This window comes from Cololabis saira, chromosome 9, assembly GCF_033807715.1.
Source record: "Cololabis saira isolate AMF1-May2022 chromosome 9, fColSai1.1, whole genome shotgun sequence".
Lineage (NCBI taxonomy): Eukaryota > Metazoa > Chordata > Actinopteri > Beloniformes > Belonidae > Cololabis > Cololabis saira.
Genome location: NC_084595.1, coordinates 29,424,838 through 29,446,497, shown reverse-complemented (window position 1 = coordinate 29,446,497; position 21,660 = coordinate 29,424,838). Strand labels below are relative to the sequence as shown.

The following is a 21,660-nucleotide window of genomic DNA, read 5'->3' as shown; positions in this document are numbered from 1 at the left end:
CTTCTTAAACAAGCCCACCGTCCAGCTTTTTCTAAACCTTGCAAGCCACAGATAATTATATATTTTTTAATGGTTTTGTTGGGTGCAAATTTCAACCTGTCTGATTTTGGAGATGAGTTTGAAGGTCTGTTAATGAATCCCCACAGTGCATTATTTTAACACCGACACCGAGGCTCCACCTTGCCAGTTGACAAGTAAATAATTTACAAAAGCTTTACAATGGTTTGCATTTCTTGCTATCCAGTAAGATACGTCTGAAAGTGAGATTAATTCGTGGCAAAAGGACCTTCTTCCGAACAGGAAGGCTGTGGTACCAGAAGGTGTTGGTTGGTGGGTTCATGAGGAGGAGGCTGCCAGTGGCCAGTTCCAGCTTCACGGGTCCAATCTGCCGGCTACTCTGTTTCCCTCGAGCGTCTCTGTGTCTGAAGATGAAGTCCCGCGCTGCTCCCAAAGAGACAGAAGCGATGGGACAGGAGGGGTCCAGCTCCTTCTCGTCATCCCGATGCTCTCCCATGTGATCCTGCCCGTCTTTGTACCTGGTGGAGATGAGGACACTTTGAGCATCTCAACCTTTGACCCCTATTTTTGACGTTAGTCCTTTGTCACCTGTTGATCAAGACGAAGTTGAATGTCTGGCCTGTCGTTTTTGTGACTGCATCTCGAATGTATTTCAACGTTGGAGTCCATGGACAGGCTAAACGTGTCACTCCAGAGTAAGTGTACTGTAGACCTGCGTCTCCACATGTTGCCTGCTTTCTGGGTATATTATATACCTTTCCAAACACCTGGACCTTTGCCTCTTCTCCTAGAAGAATAACAGCAGTTGTTCACTTCCTGTCATAAGACTTAAAAAACAAAACACACATTGATGTTGTACCTGTTGAGTACACCACTTCTTCTTCTAAGAGTTGAAACAGGTTATCAGCTTCCTCTTTTGGAAATAGCAATGCGTAATCACAGTCTAAACCCTCCGCCTCAATTTTTTGCCAAGGGACAGGATGGGAGAACTCTCCTAAAGCTGGGTCCTCATCTTCCTCCTTTATCCTCTCATCTTTGTCCGTTTTAATCTTCTTCCTTGGACTTCTTCGGAGATCATTTGAGGACAAGCGTTTATTCTGTCCTTGAATAAATGTTTCCATTGCAGCAGCTGCTGGTGACCGTCTGAGGAGCTTAAATGTACAGGCTATATAAGTTCTCCCTGTTAAGACAAACAAATAAATAAATACAAACCGTAAAAAAAGGTGTAGATCAATTTTGCTTGAAAAGCGACTCAACTTTCATATAACTAATTATTGACTCAGACCTGAACTTCATAAAGTTTATCACTAAATCTGCCTATTACCACCTGAAAAACATTGCATTAAGGGGTTTCTGTCTAAACAAGATATGGAAAAACATATTCATGCATTCATTTTAGTGGGCTGGATTATTGCAATGGCATCTTTACAGGCCTTAACAAGAAATCTATCAGGCAACTGCAGCTGATCCAGAACGCTGTTGCCAGAGTCCTTACAAACACCAGGAAACTGGACCACATTACACCGGTCATGAAATTGCAACACTGGCTTCCAGTGAGTCAAAGGATAGAGTTTAAAATCTTACTGGTGCTGCTACAAAGGACTGAATGGTCTTGGACCAAAATACATGGTTGATCTGTTAGTTCCTATGAAGCTCCCAGACCCCTGAGGCAGTGGCGTCAATTCAGTGGAAGCTAAGGTATGGCAAGGTTACGAGTCACAGAACTTAACTAGAGTATCAATCAACACGTCATCACAGATACTCATCACAGAAGTCTGATATGTAGCTTATCTGTGTGCTCAAGAAAATTGGAACTTTTTCAAATGCAGTCTCGCTCACTGCAAAAACTCAAAATCTTACCAGGAATATTTGTCTTATTTCTAGTTAAAATGTCTAATTTTTAGTTAAAAAAAATCTCATTACACTTAAAACAAGAGTCATCACCAGAAAAATAACTTATTTGACAATTTTTACCTGTTTCAAGTAAATTTTCACTTGAAATAAGTAGAAAAATCTGCCAGTGGAACAAGATTTATCTTCTCATTACAAGCAAAAAAATCTTGTTCCACTGGCAGATTTTTCCACTTATTTTAAGTGAAAATCTACTTGAAACAGGTGAAAATGGTCAAATAAGTTATTTTTCTGGTGATGACTCTTGTTTTAAATGTAATGAAATTTTAACTAGAAATAAGACAAATATTCTTAAGATTTTGAGTTTTTGCAGTGTATAATAACTAGTGAAATCGATCATGTTGTTCTGATTTGCATTTGTAGTTATTCTATGTGTATTAAGTAATAGAATAATAGGTGTGGCGGCTGCCATACCTTGCCATACCCAATTGACGCCCCTGCCCTGAGGTTCATCTGGATCTGGTTTGTTGTGGTTCCCAAGAACCAGAACCAAGCAAGGTGAGGCAGCGTTCAGTTATTCTGCTCCTCACCGGTGGAACAAACTTCCTGTAGACCTGAGGTCTGCTGCAACTGTCAGCTCCTTTAAATCAGAGTTAAAAACATTACTGTTTACTCAAGCGTACTCTTAAATTAAATACTTACCTGCTGCACTCTACTGCCCTTACTTTTAACAACTTGAGCTTTTTATTATTCTACCTCCTAAGGCGATTTATATTGCTCTACAAGATCGTGCTATCCTGATGCAGGATTTTATAACTATGTTTTGTAACCTGCCTAGGTGAGAGCAGCAGCGTCCACGTCGTATAAACAAACCCCCGTGTGTCTTGAACGTAACTCAGCTCATTAACATAGCAGCCTCTGTCGTCACTTTGTTTAGGCGCCAAATATTTTAACCAGCACTTGTTAAGTGGCAGTACTACTTCTGTCTTGCCTATTTTTAACTTAATTAGCGAACTTAGTAACAATACGTTTGTCGGCAAATTGTTTTTTTCTCAGAAGAATGATTGGACAGAAAGCTATTAAGTCATTTTTCTCTCCAGTCTCCATGAAGAGGGTTTCTAAGGAGTTAAATGAAGCTGAAGAGGACCATAAAGAGCCGGTGAGCGTCACCCTTTCTTCTAATATACCACAACGTAATATAAGAAACGTTTGTAGTAATCATAGATCCAATACAACCTTCTATTTGGAAACAATTACGGTAAAAACACTGGTGAGATGCTGCGTTCCTTTTACCTCGGAAGTCGGAACTCTGAACTGGGAATGACGTCACAGCCGAGTTATCAGCGTTCCAGTTACAAAGTAGGTAAACAAGTTTGTAATTTGCATATACCACATGAAAAAATGTAAATTACACTATAGCAGCATATATATGCCGAACAATACTTGTATACGACTGATTTAGTGTGACCAAAACTAGAATGAAGTACTACGAATTTTTACAGAGCTCTCTTCTACTGTTTACAACCGGGGCAGCCATCTCGGAATGTGAACTCGGGGCAGGTGAAGACTCTCCCACTTTCCCAGTGGGAAATCCCACTTCGAGGGGCGTTCCAGTTGAAAATTCCGACTGGGAACTGAGAAATCCCCAATTCCGAGGACAAATGGAACGCGGCATATTTCATATCGTTTTTGTGTCCCCACGTGGAGCGAACTCCAGGCTGCATTCACGGACATCTGTGTTTTTGAACGTTGTCAAACCTGAAGCTTGTTGTTGTTGAGCATGTTGGCACCGCGCGGTCTGCTGTTTTTAAAGCCACAAACAGCACGTTTCTCATCATCGGCCTTGTATTTTGCTCAATACACTAAAATCATCCAGAAGAAGCAGAAGTCCGCCGCGGAGGAGCGGGAGCCGCTCAGCCCGCCTGCGGCTGCTCTGTCCCCGGAGCAGCTGCAGCGGATCTCCCGCAACAAGCAGGCGGCGCTGCAGAGACTCTGCTCCGCCCAGAGCCCGGCGGGGCTCGGGGAGAGCTGGAGGAAGGAGCTGGCCACCGAGTTTGGAAAGTCCTATTTCAAACAGGTGAGAGGCGTCACTGTGCACACGGTGAAACTTGGGTGTTATGTTAGATGCTGATCTTAACTTCCAGAAACACATACACACGTGGACAAAATTGTTGGTACCCCTCAGTTAAAGAAGGAAAAACCCACAATTCTCACTGAAATCACTTGAAACTTACAAAAGTAACAATAAATACAAATTTATTGAAAATGAAATAATCAAAATCAGCCATTACTTTTGAATTGTTGATTAACATAATTATTAATAATTCATAATTATGTTAATCAACCATTCAAAAGTAATGACTGATTTTGATTATTTAATTTTCAATGAATTTTTATTTATTGTTACTTTTGTAGGTTTCAAGTGATTTCAGTGAGAGTTGTGGGTTTTTCCTTCTTTAACTGAGGGGTACCAACAATTTTGTCCACGTGTGTAGCTAATGTCTCCAGGACTGCCTTCTATCATCTTAGAAATATATCTAAAGTAAGATGCTTTCTGTCACAATCAGACTCTGAAAATTTGGTTCATGCATTTTCTCCAGTAGATTAGATTATTGCAATGCACTTTTTGCAGGATTAACAAAGCAGGTGTTACATAAACTCCAGTTTATTCAAAATGTTGCGGCTAGAATTCTAATAAAAACCAGTAGGTATGAACACATCACTCCTGTTTTATCCTCTCTTCACTGGCTCCCTGTTAAACAAAGGGTAGATTTTAAAGTGCTTCTTATTGTCTTTAAATCTATGAATGGCTTAGCTCCCTCCTACATTGTTGACATGCTCACCGAATACATGCCGGACAGATCCCTTAGAATCTAAGAATCTAAATTCTAGGTATGATGAGAAGACTTATTTGATGATCTAAGGCTTAGATTCTAAGGCTTAGATCATCAAATAAGTCTTCTCATCATACCTAGAATTTACACTAGATCTGCTCATGGTGCTTTCAGTCACTACTACACTCTCTGGAATTCCTTGCCGCAGGAACTAAGGTCTGCTCCAACAGTGCCCTCTTTCAAAAGCAGACTAAAAACTTACATTTTTCCACAGGCGTTTGAGTAAACTCTACATGGTTGGCTGGGTGATCGCACTTTTGTTAAAATGGAATAATGGTTGTTATTGTTGTTTTTCTCTTGACATACTTTTGTCTGTTTCTGTTATTGTAAACCTGTAATTTTGTTTATGTATTGGAGCACATTGAGTCTATGCTCATCATGGGAAATGTGCTTTATAAATAAATTTGCCTTTGCCTTTGGTGTTCCTGCTGTTTCGCTAAAGTTTTAATGATTTCACGTCTGCCACAGGTGATGGATTTAGTTTCTGAGGAGAGGAAACGCCACACCGTGTACCCACCTGCCGAACAGGTCTTTACCTGGACTCAGATGTGTGACATTAGAGATGTAAGTTTAGCTGCACGTGCCGCCCCCCACCTCCCCTTTAGTTAATTTAATAATGTCTACTCAAGTGCACATTGCTTGCTGCGTGCATTAATTTGTGAGAAAATAAAAGAAGCTGATACATTTTCAGGAAAACAACTTAACTCTTAAACAGGTTCATTTAGCTTCTTTAACCATATGTAAGTCCATATGGGCTTAGAGTGGGATCAACCTGATTTTTAGGTGTGGCCCAAAGTGGATATTAAAAAATAAATGATTACAAAAAAAAATGTATATGGGGCACATCTTATTAAAACACGGTGGGACCCACACAATTTGTCCTTTCATGAGCCCATGTCCATGTAGCTCATTTGTATAACTCATGGGGCCCATATATTAGTTTGTTTATGTTCCCTGGGTAGTATCATCTTGCTTCCACCTCTCTAGGTCTTCTGCTTTGCCCTTTAGAAGTCTTCACACAAATCATTCGCTTCCTTATACCTTTTCCACACCCACATCAACAACCTGCATGGCTTCTTTCACCACTTCCATAAATCTCCTCTTTGGCCTTCTTTGTTACCACGTGCCTGGTAACTCTGTCGTCCGCATCCTTCTACTATTATAACTATTAGCCCTCTTCTGCACCTGATCAAACCATCTTTATCTGGCCTCCCTAACATTGTCTCCAAACCAGCCAGCCTGAGCTGTCCCTCTGATGTGCTTGGTCCTAACCTTGTTTGTCTTTGTCACTCCTAAAGAGAACATCATCATCTCCAGCTCTTTTCCCTCCAGTTTTGCCTCCCATCTCTTCCTCACTTCCACTGTCTCGACGCTGTAACACAGCTGGGCTCACAAAGGTCCTGTAGACCTTCCCTTTGCCTCTTGCTGCTACTCCTCTTGTAACACATTACTCCCGACACTTTTCTCCACCCACTCTGTGAGTAAAGGACATTTTTCTTTAGGATTTGCCTGTTTGTTTGAAAGTATTAATTTTGTCCATATTTCTGTCAACGCTCCTTGACTGTTGGCTTATTTTTTGTTTTGCAAAGGCAAAATGTTATTAGAATGACAACCATGAACCTGTTTTTTTTTTTTTTAGTTACCTTTCTTGACTTATGCTTTTCTACTTTAACTGCTTACAATTTTATTTATTAATTAATGTTTTTGTTATCAAGGTAAAAGTGGTTATTCTTGGCCAGGATCCATATCACGGTCCCAACCAGGCTCATGGATTATGCTTCAGTGTGAAAAGACCCGTTCCTCCTCCACCCAGGTTTGAAGACGGTTTTGATTTTTCTCATTGATAGGAAATGAACACAACATATCTAAATGGTCTGCACTCGTATGTATGAACACCATGTCGGCATTTGAACCCAGTGAAGATGGAATTATTCCATGGCTGATAAGTTTATTTTATCTGCACAGTTCTTTAAAGTCAGCAACAATCTCTTTTTGTTTCCAGTTTGGTGAACATGTACAAAGAACTGGCCTCAGATATTGAAGGCTTTCAGCACCCAGGTCATGGAGACCTGACTGGATGGGCCAAACAGGGTACATGTAAAAAGATGCAGCCTGTTGAACTACTAAACTCACATGCAGTTGCTTAAACAAAAAAAGGATTATTATCAACAAACCTGCTGCTCTCTCCATTTTTGAACTTGGTTTCTAGGTGTGTTGTTGCTCAATGCTGTGTTGACTGTCCGTGCACACCAGGCCAACTCCCACAAAGACAAAGGTTGGGAGACCTTCACCGATGCTGTTGTGCAGAAGCTCAGCAACAACCTGGAGGGCCTCGTCTTCATGCTGTGGGGATCATACGCTCAGAAGAAAGGAGCTGCCATAAACAGGGTGCGTAAAGTCTTACTAATTTTTAACACTTCCAACTAAAACCTTTTTAAAATGTTTTCCCAGTGTTTGTACTCCTAAGGTTTTCTGTTGTCTGATCACAGAAACGCCACCACGTCCTGCAGGCTGTGCATCCTTCTCCTCTGTCTGCTCATCGGGGATTTTTCGGGTGCAAGCATTTCTCAAAGGCCAATGAGCTGCTGAAGAAGTCTGGGAAGTCTCCCATAGACTGGAAGGCACTTTAAATTTAAATTCTGTTGTATGTTTTCTTTTTCAACATGTGTTTTCTTGAACTACAAACTAAAACCCACCCATAAGCTTTCTTACTTTTTCTTCGTTCAGTAATGTATTATTAAGAAGTTAATGTATTTCGTTTTTTGTATAAAGGTATTAGCAATATTTTGCTTCATTTTTATTTTTTACAGCCCTTATCCAGAAACCTACTGCTCAAATGCTTATTTGTATTGTGCATTGGTCATTTCCACTGTTGTAAATATTTTTTTGTACACTATTGGGCTTTTTAGTTTGCACATTTACATTTTTTATTTCCTTTTTATTTTTTTCAAATAAAATGTTCAGTCCCTTAAAGGATTCCAAAGAATGTATGTTTGTCGTTTCTGAATTTTCAATTTACCGGTGCTCTGTTGCATCTCTTCATGCATTATTTACTGCTCATCTCCCTGGGTCTTCCGTCCATATTGTTACTTTTATGTACTTTTATTTCTTGAGTTTGCAAAGGAAAAAGAGCCTTCAAGGGAAATTCTCACCCATAATTTGTTTTTGGGGATCATAGTTAGATTATAGTATAGAAATTAAGACCCTTTTACTGTTATTGTAGAAGAACAAAAGATGGTATGTGTACAACAAAATTGCCAGGGGTCCTTCTTTTTAAGTGCAGATACATAGTTCAGGCAGTTGGTGTTTACATGTAACAAACACCAAGACAATAGTAGGCACAGTGTAATAATGTTACCACCAAGTATTATCAGTTTCTTTTTATTTAACAAGATTTGTCATTTATCATAATTGAGATGATAATCATCTCAAAAGAAAAATCAGATAAGGTCCAAATTATCCAGAAAATGTATTTTTCAGTGTCTTTTAGTGTAAATTTTATCAAAATTTTCAAGGATAGGTGCATGTGCAGCTAAACTGATATGAATATACTTTAACATCTTTGTTCTTGTGGTTACTACATATAATCAAAAGAAATAACACGTTAAAAAATAATGAAATAGTAAGGGTTTAAAAAAAAAAAAAAAGCATAAAACGCATCCTTTATAATAGGTTTGTGAAGTTGAAAGTATTGACTTATTTACCCTCGGGTTTGACGTGTACGTGAGGGGCGTGGCCCTGCCAGTGACGCAAGCACGTGGACAGGAAGACTGGCGTGGCTCGTGTTTTTCACTACAGTTTTGTTGTAGTTTGTGATGTTGACACATTTAGAGAAGCAGCAATGTCTTTGCAGAGCCTGCCAGTCCGGGATGCTTCCTTCCATGTGCGCTTGCTACAGCAGTATCTAGTCCTCCTGAAGAATTACCCGATCCTCACTAAATCTGTGACCAGGTTAGTGCTGTCTCCAGCTGGTACCTTTACTGAAGGAGTTACAAAGTGGATGATCTTGTTTACAAACCGCCTAACTCCTGCCATTTAGGGTGATAACGTTTCCTTTTTCTTTTCCATGTTTGTTTTATTGTTTTCTTACACTGTAACCTTTATGGGCATAATTGTCTGTTTTCTAGCACACTTGTTTGCTTGTTTGGTCTTCCAGACGTCTAAAGCTGATTTATGGTTCCGCGTTACCCCAACGCAGTACGGTGCGCGTAGCCGCGTACCCTACGCCGTCGATTTAACGCGGACCCATAAATCAGGCTTAACCCTTCTCATTTTAGTTTTACCCAATCAGCAGCTGACAGGAGGACCTCCCCCAATAGAGCCATGTCAAAATACCTGTTGAATACTTGCCCACTGATAGTCTTGTTTGTTTTTCCTACTTTCAGTGGCATCCTCTCAGCTTTAGGTAATCTACTTTCTCAGGGTTTAGAGGCAAGAAAAAAGGCCAAAAGTGGAGCCTCGGTCAATGACATCGATGTGGCTGGAATTGCACGTTATGCCATTTATGGGTAAGATTTATCACAAAAAGACAACTGAGCATTTCTGTGATTGTAATGTTGTGTTGTGGTCAGTACTGGAGTTGAGGGGGGATGAGGGGGGATGGCATCCCCCCTGAAATAAAAACGGTCAAAATCATCCCCCTTGTAAAACTGCCCTCCCCCTTTCCATCCCTTATGTCATTTCATCAATGAATGTGGTATTACTGCTATTTCAACATTTAGAGTCATCACCAGAAAAATAAAAACAGAAAAATAACTTATTTGACAATTTTCACCTGTTTCAAGTACATTTTCTTTTGAAATAAGTAGAAAAATCTGCCAGTGGGACAAGATTTATCTTCTCATTACAAGCTTAAAAATTGTTTTTTCCAGTGATGAGTCTTGTTTTAAGTGTAATAAGATTTTTTTTTACTAAAATGAGACATTTTAACTAGAAACTAAATTTGACTTATCCTGTTATTATTTGTAATATATTATATTATTTGTAATCAGCACAAATTATTTGTCCCTATATGATAAAATCCACCATCCCCCCTGATTTTTTTTTACAACTCGAGTACTGGTTGTGGTTTAATATGTTCACACTCAAAATCATCCATACATACTGTGTTTGTAGCTGTATTTAAAAGGATCGTCTATTGCAGGTTGGTTATCACAGGGCCAGTGAGCCATGTGTTTTACCAGCTGATGGAGCTGTGGATGCCCACAACAGACCCGCTCTGCATAGTCAAGAGACTGATGCTGGATCGCCTCGTTTTTGCCCCCGGCTTTCTCCTCCTTTTCTACTTTGTTATGAACGTCCTTGAGGTCTGTTTTCTCAGAAGACTTTCACACAAATTAGCTCAGTAACCCACATCGTTCAATATCACTTTTCTTTCTTCCTTCTGTAACTCTTAAAGCTTTTTATCTGACAGAGTAACTGTCTATAGTTAACAGGCTTTTCTCTTGTAGTATTCATTTTTTTGACATAAGTCATTATAGAGGACATCAAAACCACCAAATTTCACATTTTGAGTTGTTTAGGTCACAGAAAAGTGGTAATAGTGTTCAATATTGATTAGATTTAGATTTTTTTATCTCACCAACCCTTTACTTTGATGAGAGATTGTAACATTACTGGCAACATCAGTTTCATCATTGTAGGTTTGACTGATACAGTAAATATGTAAGCTTTATACATATTTAGTCAACGTGTTCTTGTTGGTATTGTTCATCCTCAATGCCAGTAAACTAATTCTGGAGTGTAAAATTCACGAAGTGCATGGTAATATCCTGATCTAAGGATAAAGTGTTCCATCTTTCTGTATTCAATACATGTAACAAATATATGAAACAAGACACAGGTATTATGCTAACATAGGGAGCAAGATGACCTACTTTGTTATCTACTGTGGTACTGGGGCTTGATTACATTCTTCTATTGTAAGATGCCTTGAATAAAAGCATCTGTTAAATGTAATGAATGTGTAATCTGTTGAAATGTTTTGTATAGGCTAAAGGATGGGAAGACTTTGAAAAGAAGATGAGAGGAAGCTACTGGACTGCTCTGAAGATGAATTGGAAAGTCTGGACCCCCTTCCAGTTTGTAAATATCAACTTTGTGCCTGTTCAGGTATGCTTTTTACTGGCGTTTTATCATCAAAAAATATCAACGGCACTTTTGTTATTTTTTCTTACACTGTGTTTGTTCCCATGTCTTTTTTTGTTTGTTTGTTTTAGTTTCGTGTGCTGTTTGCCAACATGATCGCCTTGTTCTGGTATGCATACCTTGCATCTGTGAGGAAATGAAAGCTCTTGAGATTTCCCAGATGAGCAAAGGACCAAAAAAGAAAACACCTTCCTCAAGTGGTCAATAATTTCTTACATGCATCTTCTCTCCGGATTAACATTTTACTATCATGTTGTTAGGTGTTTTAAACCTGCGTGCTTGTTGATATGAGAAAGAAGGCACTTAGTTAGAAATAAAGACAAACAACTTCTCTCAATTAAAGTTTTTCTTATTGGAGATTCAAAGTAAACTTACACACGGACCTTTTCTGTTTGGCTGACAAGAGATAAGGGATCTACTTCAAGTGATTAAGAGCTAAACTACATAAATGTGTGTGATACTTCCACAGGCTTTGCCTGCGTGTGAGTGTGAGCCAGGCCAGAACACACAAATGATGTTTGGGTCTTTTTAATCTATCTCTTAGTTGTCTGCAACTCCTGCAAAGGCTCAAATAAATGTATTCCTAACACTGTACAACAATTTTAATTAATTTATAACATGCTGCTGTAACAGTTTCACTGTATTTTTTGTTCTTATTGTTACCTGTTGCCTGAAGCTTATATAATAATACTTGAATTAAATGACTGAAAAATGCTAGTAAACCTACTGGAATCAAATTAGTAGTTTAAATGGGAAAGCTTTTGTTTTTGTTACTTTTGTGGTTATGATATTGATGTGAGCTCCACCTACTGAGCTGAGGAAAAAACAACAGGAAATGTGACATTTTCATCACAGACTTTATTGAATTTTTTTGATAAAACTCGATTAACATGTATTTGTTAAAATAAATCACTAATATGATCTCCTGTGGTCATTGTATACATATAAATGTAATGACACATTAAAAATAAATAAATAAAACTATGCAAAGGAATGTATGAGAATAAAAGAAGAAGAAGTAAAAGGTGAATGAATGGGTGTAAAAGTGTTCATCCTCCTCTCAGACGGAGATTCAGGAAGATGGTGCTGTGCTCCCTCACGCCGTAGTCCTGCAGCTTCCCCCCGCTCATCTCCCGGCTCTCATGGATCAGTCTCTGCTGGCTCACCGCCACTCCTTCTCGGTGCTCCACTCGAGTCTTGAACTTCTCCACAGTCTCGTCGACGGTGATGTCGTAAGTGCTGGTCTTCCCCTTGTCGTTTTTGAGGAACACCTGGATGGTTTTGGGCGGGACTGGCTCGGTGACCAGCAGGTGGATCCGGGAGTCGGGTGGTATCCCGTACGAGTTGAGCGTCCTGGAGTCGTCGTTCAGAAAGATCCTCTGGCCGTTTTCATAGACAAGTTTCTGAGTGGAAACAGAGACCTCCAGTTTGCCCTCGATGAGCTTTTTCAGAGAGCCAACTGTGCTGTTCGGATTGACCCTCAGTGTCTCCGACCTCCCATTCAGCATAGTGATGGTTATATCCATGATGACCGTCGTCTGGAGAATAAAATAATTTAATTACTTCAATAATCAAGAAAAGTATTATCAGTGATTATCTGGTAAGAACTAGTGAGAAAAGCTTCTTACCTTTTAACCAATTTCAGCAAAATAAGCTCTCTGTAAACGTTGAATCTCCAACAGGTAAACAAAGATGCTCAGCTGTGCAGAAAGTTTCGGCTCAGCTGTTTATATAGAGCCGCAGCAGCGCATCACAGCCCTCCCCTTCTCTTAACTTTCGTTTTCCGTCTCAGCATCAATAACTTTCGGTTTCTATTCTCCAAACATGACACTGCTGTAATGTTTTGTACAAACATATTTAAACAGACTGGTTGAGCAGAGGTGGGTCAGTCCAGGACAATAGAAACTTGAATCACATGATAATGATGATGACTCAATGAACTTTGACATGTGTCATTCATTAATTGGAAACAAAACATACAAAAGGTAAATATTAACCTGTATGTATGTATATATATATGTGTATATATATATGTGTATATATATATATATTATTTATTTATTAAAATTTAAACATATTTTTTAAATAAAATTGTGAGGTCTTCTGCATAGCGAGCAAGGTAACTGACTCCAAATTACTTTTTTCCTTCAAATTACTTGGAATACACATTTAAATAGCTTCAAATTACAGACAATCCTTTCATTTATCCTTTAAAAGTACAAAAAAACAAAGTTTCAAAAGAGCATCTTCCATATAACATCATTGCAAAGATTTATTCAGCAAAATGTAGTCATTTGGAAGAAAGAATGCTTAATTTTTAAGGTTTTGTATATGAAAACACTGAAAATGCTTATCGGATCTCAAAGTTAAGTAAGTCCACATCAGATAATCAAAAACACATCACAAATTTCACTACATTATTGTTTATATAACAAACACTTTATGCACCAAATGCAGAAGCAGGGTGTAGAAACCTAAATACACCCTCACTGCTTCCACTGCAAACTAAGATGGTTATGTAGCATTCAGGTACTGTTAATCAAATGCACCTGATTAATTGATCCTCAACAGGTGTGACTGCCTCTATAAAAATAGATTTTACATTTAGCTGTGTTAACACAATCCCAAAAAGGAAGGACATCAGCAATTTTCTCGGCAATTAACGTCTGAGGAAATTCTTACGCCAGACTCTCCAATGGCTAGAAACATTTGTTTTACAAAAAGAAAAAAAAGGAATGTCAATACCTGATGTCAGGTACGATGGTTGAGGGATGATGATGCAGCTACTGCTCCTCTGTACTTTGCACTTTCTTCTTCCATGAAACAAAACAGTCAGTTAAGTTTCGCCCATGATCAATATCTTTATGAGCTGCACTTTATTGTTGTATTTGCACATATACTTATATATGAAGTATACTTCATATTGGTGGAGCACTTTCCAAGATTTATATGAAAATACTGAGAAGTCACGAGTTGAATGATGACAGGATATTAATAAATAACACCACCAAAGTTCTGATTATAACTTTATTTTCCGATCATCTTTAGTGTGAAATTCTTGACAATTAATGTGATTTCAATTAAAGGAAGGCCATATGAGACATTCAGGAGGTCATCATTAAGTGGAAATGGACACTAGATGTATAAATACGACAATGATTTGAAAGAATGGACTTAAAATAAAAGAGCCATTAAATAAAGATACTTGTGTGTATCAGAAACGTTCCACTATTTTCCTTAATCCTCATACATCAGGTATTGCAATGCTGATCAATTATTTTTGTAAAATGGTAGTGAAACTTAAACATGGGTGCCAATTGAAACGTGGAAATGTTTAGCAGCTTTTATTCATTTTTTGTAGCTAAATGTGACGCCTGCTGGACATGAGATAGTTTCTTGCACACTGTTTTTAGATATAGATAAGCAAAGTTAGGAGCTATGTCCATATTCAACTTTCAGCAAACACTGCAGCCATATAATCTCGTTGATTTCACGACAGACACACCCAATCTTTCAAATAAACACCAACAAAAAATAGCAATAATGAGTTTCTGCACATCAGAACTCTGAGTGTTTCAGCATAGCAGTCCTCTCCTCCCTCTTAGGTAGAGGAATATTTCCTGTCACATAAAAATAAATGTTGTTAATGATCCTTGGAACTACATGGGTAACTTATAGCAGTGACTTCAAGACATTAGTTGATCGTTCAACCGGTGTCCACCCAGGTAAGGATGAGGTGTTACCAAAGGAAGCTGGTCCTCTGATGATGGTGACCATGTTGCTACTTGTGGTACCTGCAGACAAGGCACCCAAACTCAAGTTTGACTGGTTACTGTTTTATATCGACTGCTCGTAGAGTTAAACTGAACACGTTACCTCACCTTTGGGTTGTGTGGTTGGGAGCTGAACAGACATGTTACATTCAACACTTAGTTAGAAATAAAGACAAACTCTCAATTAAAGTTTTTCTTATTGGAGATTCAACGTAAACTTACACACGGGCCTTTTCTGTTTGGCGGACAACCTCCCAGAAATGCCACATATCAGAATATGCATCATAGTAATCTACTTACAAAAATGCAAATATTTAGATAAATAATTACAATATAATTGGCTAAACTGATGGCGAGGAACCGTCATTTAGACTTAGCCCTTCCTTTGTTGTAGCCTTGATGGGTCTCAATTTAAAATTTAACCTGCCACAGAAGCTGCTGATCACCTTTTACTCTGCCATCATCCAGTCTGTTCTCTGCTCTTCCATCACTGCCTGGTTTGGATCAGCCACCAAACTAGACAGGCACAGACTGCAACGGACAATCAGGTCTGCAGAGAGGATAGTTGGGACTAACCTACCATCTATCCAGGACCTGTAGCTGTCCAGGATCCGGAAACGGGCAGGTCGAATCTCTGCAGACCCCTCACACCCAGGACATGGACTGTTCCAACTCCTGCCCTCTGGACGGCGCTACAGAGCTCTGTACGCTAAAACCTCCAGACACAAGGACAGTTTCTTCCCGCAAGTGGTTGCTCTGATGAACTCTCACAACTAACAGTCTCACAGTAACCAAACACAAAAAATCATCTAGCCCCCCTCTTTAATAATCATGTCTGCCTCACTCTGCTGCACCTCTCACCTTTGTATTTCTTTTGTATAATTTTTTTCTTGTATTTTTTGTATAATTTCTCTGTTAAAATTGTAAATAGGTTATACTTATTCTTATTTTTATTCAGAACTGTCCTTCTCACTACCTCAAACTGCTGCACCTTTAAAATGTTTATACTGTACATAGAAATACCACATTTGTTTATTGTTTATTTGTTTATTGTTTATTTTTACTACCAAAGAGCGAAAGTACCGGAGTCAAATTCCTTGTTGGACAATGTTCAAACCTGGCCAATAAAGCTGATTCTGATTCTGAATCTGAATCACTCGGCTCTCTTCGTCTTCTTTCGCTGCAAACATTCGTTGCTGTTTGGTTGAGATAAGAGAATCTACTTCAAGCGATTCAGAGCTAAACTACATAAATGTGTGTGATACTTCCATATCATACAGGCTTTGCCTGTGTGTGAGTGTGAGCCAGGCCACAACACACAAATGATGTTTGGGTCTTTTTAATCTATCTCTTAGTTGTCTGCAACTCCTGCAAAGGCTAAAATAAATGTATTCCTAACACTGTACAACAATTTTAATTCATTTATAAAATGCTGCTGTAGCAGTTTGACTGTATTTTTTTTTTTTTTTTTATTGTTACACAGTACTGCCTGAAGCTTATATAATAATACTTGAATTAAATGACTGAAAAATGCTAGTAAACCTACTGGAATTATATCATTGTTTTTACAATTAGTAGTTTAAATGGGAAAGCTTTTGTTTTTGTTACTCTTGTGGTAAAAAAGCAAGGTCCACAGGACTCAACAACTACAGACCCGTCGCCCTGACCTCTGTGGTAATGAAGTCTTTTGAGCACCTTGTGCTGTCACACCTCAAGAACATCACAGACCCACTACTGGATCCCCTGCAGTTCGCCTGCAGAGCCAACAGGTCTGTAGACGATGCTGTAAACATGGCCCTGCACTTCATCCTCCAGCACCTGGACTCCACAGGAACCTACGCCAGGATCCTGTTCGTGGACTTCAGCTCTGCTTTTAACACAAACATCCCATCTCTGCTCCAGGACAAGCTCTCCCAGCTGAACTTGTCTGACTCCACCTGCAGGTGGATCACAGACTTCCTGTCTGACAGGAGGCAACATGTGAAGCTGGTAAAACATGTCTCTGACACTCTGACCATCAGCACCGGATCCCCTCAAGGCTGCGTTCTTTCTCCTCTGCTCTTCTCCCTGTACACCAACAGCTGCACCTCCAGTCATCAGTCTGTCAATCTCCTGAAGTTTGGGGATGACACCACCCTTATTGGACTCATCTCTGATGGTGATGAGTCCGCCTACAGGTGGGAGGTGAACCAGCTGGTGACCCGGTGCGGTTGGAACAACCTAATAATAATAATAATAATAATAATTCATTTTATTTAGCGGCGCCTTTCACGTCACCCAAGGTCACCTTACAGAATAAAAACAAAACAATACAATACAGGAAATACAATGGAAATACAATAGAAAATATAATACATACACACATACACAATACATACAATAGACAACCGAGGAGCAACAGTACAGATAACGCAACAGTATGGTGGGAAGTAGTGTGTGGTGACCGGTCAAAGTGAATGGGCAAGTTTGAACAGGTGAGTCTTGAGTTGCGTTTTGAATGTGGTGATGGAGTCTATTTGTCTTATGTATGGGGGGAGGGAGTTCCAGAGTCTGGGTGCCGAGCAACTGAAAGCTCGGGCACCCATGCTGCTAAGGTGTGAGGTGGGAGTGAAAAGAAGTCCAGCAGAGGTTGAGCGGAAGGTACGGGAGGGGGTGTATTCTTTCAGTAGGTCACAGAGGTAGGTGGGGGCTAGGTTGTGAAGAGCTTTGTGGGTGAGGAGGAGGTTTTTATAAATGATACGGTATTGGACTGGGAGCCAGTGGAGTTGGATAAGGACGGGGGTGATGTGGTCAGATGACTTGATGCGGGTGATGATCCGGGCGGCCGAGTTCTGAATGAGTTGTAGTTTGTTGGTGAGTTTGGTTGGGAGGCCAGTGAGGAGAGCATTACAGTAATCGATACGGGATGTGACGAATGAGTGGACCAGGATTTCGGTGCTGGATTGGGACAGTGCTGGACGGAGTCTGGAGATGTTGCGGAGGTGGAAGAATGTAGTCCGGGTGATGTTGTGGATGTGAGGTGCAAAGGAGAGTGTACTGTCCAGAATGACGCCGAGGCTCTTGACGTGGGGGGAAAAGGGTACCGGAAAGCCGTCGATGATGATGGGAAGGGCGGGAGAGGATTGTGACTTGGTGAGGGTGGATTTGGAGCCGATGAGAAGAGCCTCCGTTTTATTGCCGTTGAGTTTTAGGAAGTTATTGCTCATCCAGGTATTGATGTTGTGTAGGCAGGTGGTGAGGGAAGCGGGAGGAATGGCAGCGGTGGGGTTGGAGGAGATATATATCTGAGTGTCATCGGCGTAAGTGTGAAAATGGACCCCATGGTGACGGAGAATTGAACCTAGGGGTAGGAGGTAGATGGTGAAGAGAAGTGGACCCAGTACTGACCCCTGGGGGACACCCATTGTGACACCCGTGCACCCGGATTTATGGTTCCTTAGTTGGACAAACTGTTGACGGTCAGTGAGGTAAGACCTAGAGCTCAACGCTCTAAAGACAGTGGAGATGATTGTGGACTACAGGAGGAACGCAGCCCCAGCGGCCCCCATCACCATGTGTGACTCCCCAGCAGACACTGTGGAGTCTTACCGCTTCCTGGGGACCATCATTACCCAGGACCTCAGGTGTGAGCTGAACATCACCTCCCTCACCAAAAAAGCACAGCAGAGGATGTACTTCCTGCGGCAGCTGAAGAAGTTCAACCTGCCAAAGACAATGATGGTGCAGTGCTACACCGCCATCATTGAGTCCATCCTCACCTCCTCCATCACCATCTGGTACGCATGCACAGATTAATGCACAGGCTTCCCTAGGCTGCAGCCTAGGGGCCCCACGTGTGGAGGGGCCCTTGGATTGGTCAGACTTTTTTTTTTAATGTAAATACGCTACATTTGTCGTTCTTCCGTTACAATGCTGTCGCCTGTCAATCTAAAGGCTGATTTATGATTCCGCGTTACGCCAACGCAGAGCCTACGGCGTAGGGGTACGCTGCGACGCACACCGTATGCTGCCACTGTAAAGGACAGGAGCAGCTGCAGCGTATCATCCGAGGTGATTGGCTGCAGTCTTCCATCTCTCCAGGACCTGCAAGCCTCCAGGACCCTGAAGCGTGCAGGAAAGATTGTGGCAGACCTCTCCCAACCCGGACACAAACTGTTCCAGACCTCTCCCACTGGCAGGAGGCTGCGGTCCATCAGGACTAAAACCTCACGCCATATAAACAGTTTCTTCCCGACTGCAGCTGGTCTCATCAACAAGGCCCCGGACCCCCCTCTCCCCCGTCTACCACGGACTGCCCCCCACCCCACTCTACGTTACATTAACGTAAAGACTCCACTCCTGACCTTATGCGTCACATTAACGCACATCCCAGGTCACCTTTGTACAGACTCATTACTGCGACACTTTAAAACCAACATCCATCCATCCATCCATTATCTATACCCGCTTTATCCTTTTCAGGGTCACGGGGGTCTGCTGGAGCCTATCCCAGCTCATTTCAGGTGAGAGGCAGGGGTTACACCCTGGACAGGTCACCAGTCCATCGCAGGGCTAAAACAAACATGTTGTACATTTTTTCTTTTAATATTATTTGCTCTTTTGTATTACACCCATCACCACAACAAATTCCTTGTGTGTGTTAAACTACTTGGCAATAAACGTATTTCTGATTCTGATATTGATGTGACCTCCATCTACTGAGCTGAGGAAAAAACAACAGGAAATGTGACATTTTCATCACAGACTTTATTAAAGTTTTTGAAAAAACACGATTAACATGTATTTGTTAAAATAAATCACTGATATGCTCTCCTGTGGTCATTGTAGACATATAAATGTAATGACACATTGAAAATAAATAAATAAAATTATGCAAAGGAATGTATCGGAATAAAAGTAAAAGAAGAAGAAGTAAAAGGTGAATGAATGGGTGTAAAAGTGTTCATCCTCCTCTCAGACGGAGAGTCATGAAGATGGTGCTGTGCTCCCTCACGCCGTAGTCCTGCAGCTTTCCCCCGCTCATCTCCCGGCTCTCATGGATCAGTCTCTGCTGGCTCACCGCCACTCCTTCTCGGTGCTCCACTCGAGTCTTGAACTTCTCCACAGTCTCGTCGACTGTGATGTCGTAAGTGCTGGTCTGACCCTTCTCGTTTTTGAGGAACACCTGGATGGTTTTGGGCGGGACTGGCTCGGTGACCAGCAGGTGGATCCGGGAGTCGGGTGGTATCCCGTACGAGTTGAGCGTCCTGGAGTCGTCGCTCAGAAAGATCCTCTGGCCGTTTTCGTAGACAAGTTTCTGCTTGGAAACAGAGACCTCCAGTTTGCTCTCGATGAGCTTTTTCAGAGAGCCAACTGTGCTGTTCGGATTGACCCTCAGTGTCTCCGACCTCCCATTCAGCATAGTGATGGTTATATCCATGATGACCGTCGTCTGGAGAATAAAATAATTTAATTACTTCAATAATCAAGAAAAGTATAATAAGTGATTATCTGGTAAGAACTAGTGAGAAAAGCTTCTTACCTTTTAACCAATTTCAGCAAAATAACCTCTCTGTAAACGTTGAATCTCCAACAGGTAAACAAAGATGCTCAGCTGTCCAGAAAGTTTCTCTCAGCTGTTTATATAGAGCCGCAGCAGCGCATCACAGCCCTCCCCTTCTCTTAACATTCGTTTTCCGTCTCAGCATCAATAACTTTCGGTTTCTATTCTCCAAACATGACACTGCTGTAATGTTTTCTACAAACATATTTAAACAGACAGGTTGAGCAGAGGTGGGTCAATCCAGGACAATAGAAACTTGAATCACATGATAATGATGATGACTAAATGAACTTTGAGATGATTGTGAGATCATTAATTGGAAACAAAACATACAAAAGGTAAATATTAACCTATAAATATATGTGTGTATATATATATATATATATATATATATATATATATATATATATATATATATATATATATATATATATACACAGGCACTGTATGACATAGTTTGTTTTTTTTTAATTAAAATTTAAACATATTGTCTTAAACAAAATTCTGAGGTCTTCTGCATGTAGCGAGCAAGGTAACTGACTCCAAATTACTTTTTTCCTTCAAATTACTTGGAATACACATTTAAATAGCTTAAAATTACAGACAATCCTTTATCTTTATCCTTTAAAAGTACCAAAAAACAAAGTTTCAATATTGTCGACCAAGAACATCTTCCATATAACATCAGTGCAAAGAGGTATTCAGCAAAATGTAATGTCATTTGGAAGAAAAAGTCCAGCCTGTTTAATTTTTAAGGTTTTATGTATATTAGAACACTAAAAATGCTTATCGGATCTCAAAGTTAAGTAAGTCCACATCAGATAATCAAAAACACATCACGAATTTCACTACATTATTGTTTATATAACAAACACTTGGTCAAAATGCAGAAGCAGGGTGTAGAAACCTAAATACACCTTTACTGCTTCCACTGCAAACTAAGATGGTTATGTAGCATTCAGATACTGTTAATCAAGTGCACCTGATTAATTGATCCTCAACAGGTGTGACTGCCTCTATAAAAATAGATTTTACATTTAGCTGTGTTAACACAATCCCAAAAAGGAAGGACATCAGCAATTACCCCAGCAATCTATGAAGGGTTTTATAGAATAGAATAGAATACTTTGTCAGTGTACCTGGGTACAGTGAGATTAGAGCAGCATCACCTCTCCAGTGCAAGACAAATAAGAACAATAGTGCAAACAATAAGAAATATAAATAATATAGAAAATATAAAAAAAGGTTAAGGTGCATTTGAATGGTGAAGACCTGAGATTCTATTTACAGATGATAGTATATACACATGTAGTGGAATATTGCACAGATAGTCCGGGATAAGTATTGCATGGTAAAAAACAGTAACGAAGACATTCACATGTTGTTCAGGGCGATTATGGCTTTGGGGAAAAAACTGTTTTTAAGTCTGTTCGTT

At 40.2% G+C, this 21,660-nt stretch overlaps 5 protein-coding genes across 6 annotated transcripts; 2 read left to right on the top strand and 3 right to left on the bottom strand.

The window, feature by feature from the left end:
- Positions 1 to 57: 57 nt before the first annotated feature.
- alkbh2 (alkB homolog 2, alpha-ketoglutarate dependent dioxygenase) lies at positions 58 to 1,195 on the bottom strand. Its single transcript, XM_061730000.1, has 3 exons — positions 878 to 1,195; positions 607 to 805; positions 58 to 536 (listed from the first exon to the last, which is right to left on the bottom strand). The coding sequence occupies exons 1-3, from the start codon at positions 1,137 to 1,139 to the stop codon at positions 215 to 217; spliced, it is 783 nt and encodes a 260-aa protein (XP_061585984.1). The 5' UTR covers positions 1,140 to 1,195; the 3' UTR covers positions 58 to 214.
- unga (uracil DNA glycosylase a) lies at positions 671 to 7,727 on the top strand. Of its 2 annotated transcripts, XM_061729999.1 has the most exons (8): positions 671 to 713; positions 2,970 to 3,028; positions 3,746 to 3,946; positions 5,232 to 5,327; positions 6,479 to 6,576; positions 6,766 to 6,854; positions 6,973 to 7,151; positions 7,253 to 7,727. In XM_061729999.1, the coding sequence occupies exons 1-8, from the start codon at positions 686 to 688 to the stop codon at positions 7,391 to 7,393; spliced, it is 891 nt and encodes a 296-aa protein (XP_061585983.1). In that variant the 5' UTR covers positions 671 to 685; the 3' UTR covers positions 7,394 to 7,727. The 2 variants fall into 2 exon arrangements, with proteins under 2 accessions (XP_061585983.1, XP_061585982.1); XM_061729998.1 differs by lacking the exon at positions 671 to 713 and having other exon boundaries at positions 2,804 to 3,028.
- Positions 7,728 to 8,531: 804 nt separating this feature from the next.
- pxmp2 (peroxisomal membrane protein 2) lies at positions 8,532 to 11,929 on the top strand. Its single transcript, XM_061729995.1, has 5 exons — positions 8,532 to 8,714; positions 9,149 to 9,271; positions 9,907 to 10,069; positions 10,755 to 10,874; positions 10,982 to 11,929. The coding sequence occupies exons 1-5, from the start codon at positions 8,605 to 8,607 to the stop codon at positions 11,048 to 11,050; spliced, it is 585 nt and encodes a 194-aa protein (XP_061585979.1). The 5' UTR covers positions 8,532 to 8,604; the 3' UTR covers positions 11,051 to 11,929.
- On the bottom strand, positions 11,774 to 12,773 carry LOC133451066 (polyubiquitin-B-like). Its single transcript, XM_061729997.1, has 2 exons — positions 12,539 to 12,773; positions 11,774 to 12,448 (listed from the first exon to the last, which is right to left on the bottom strand). The coding sequence occupies exon 2, from the start codon at positions 12,434 to 12,436 to the stop codon at positions 11,960 to 11,962; it is 477 nt and encodes a 158-aa protein (XP_061585981.1). The 5' UTR covers positions 12,437 to 12,448; positions 12,539 to 12,773; the 3' UTR covers positions 11,774 to 11,959.
- Positions 12,774 to 19,458: 6,685 nt separating this feature from the next.
- On the bottom strand, positions 19,459 to 20,497 carry LOC133451064 (polyubiquitin-B-like). The gene is made up of 2 exons (XM_061729994.1): positions 20,205 to 20,497; positions 19,459 to 20,114 (listed from the first exon to the last, which is right to left on the bottom strand). The coding sequence occupies exon 2, from the start codon at positions 20,100 to 20,102 to the stop codon at positions 19,626 to 19,628; it is 477 nt and encodes a 158-aa protein (XP_061585978.1). The 5' UTR covers positions 20,103 to 20,114; positions 20,205 to 20,497; the 3' UTR covers positions 19,459 to 19,625.
- Positions 20,498 to 21,660: the final 1,163 nt, after the last annotated feature.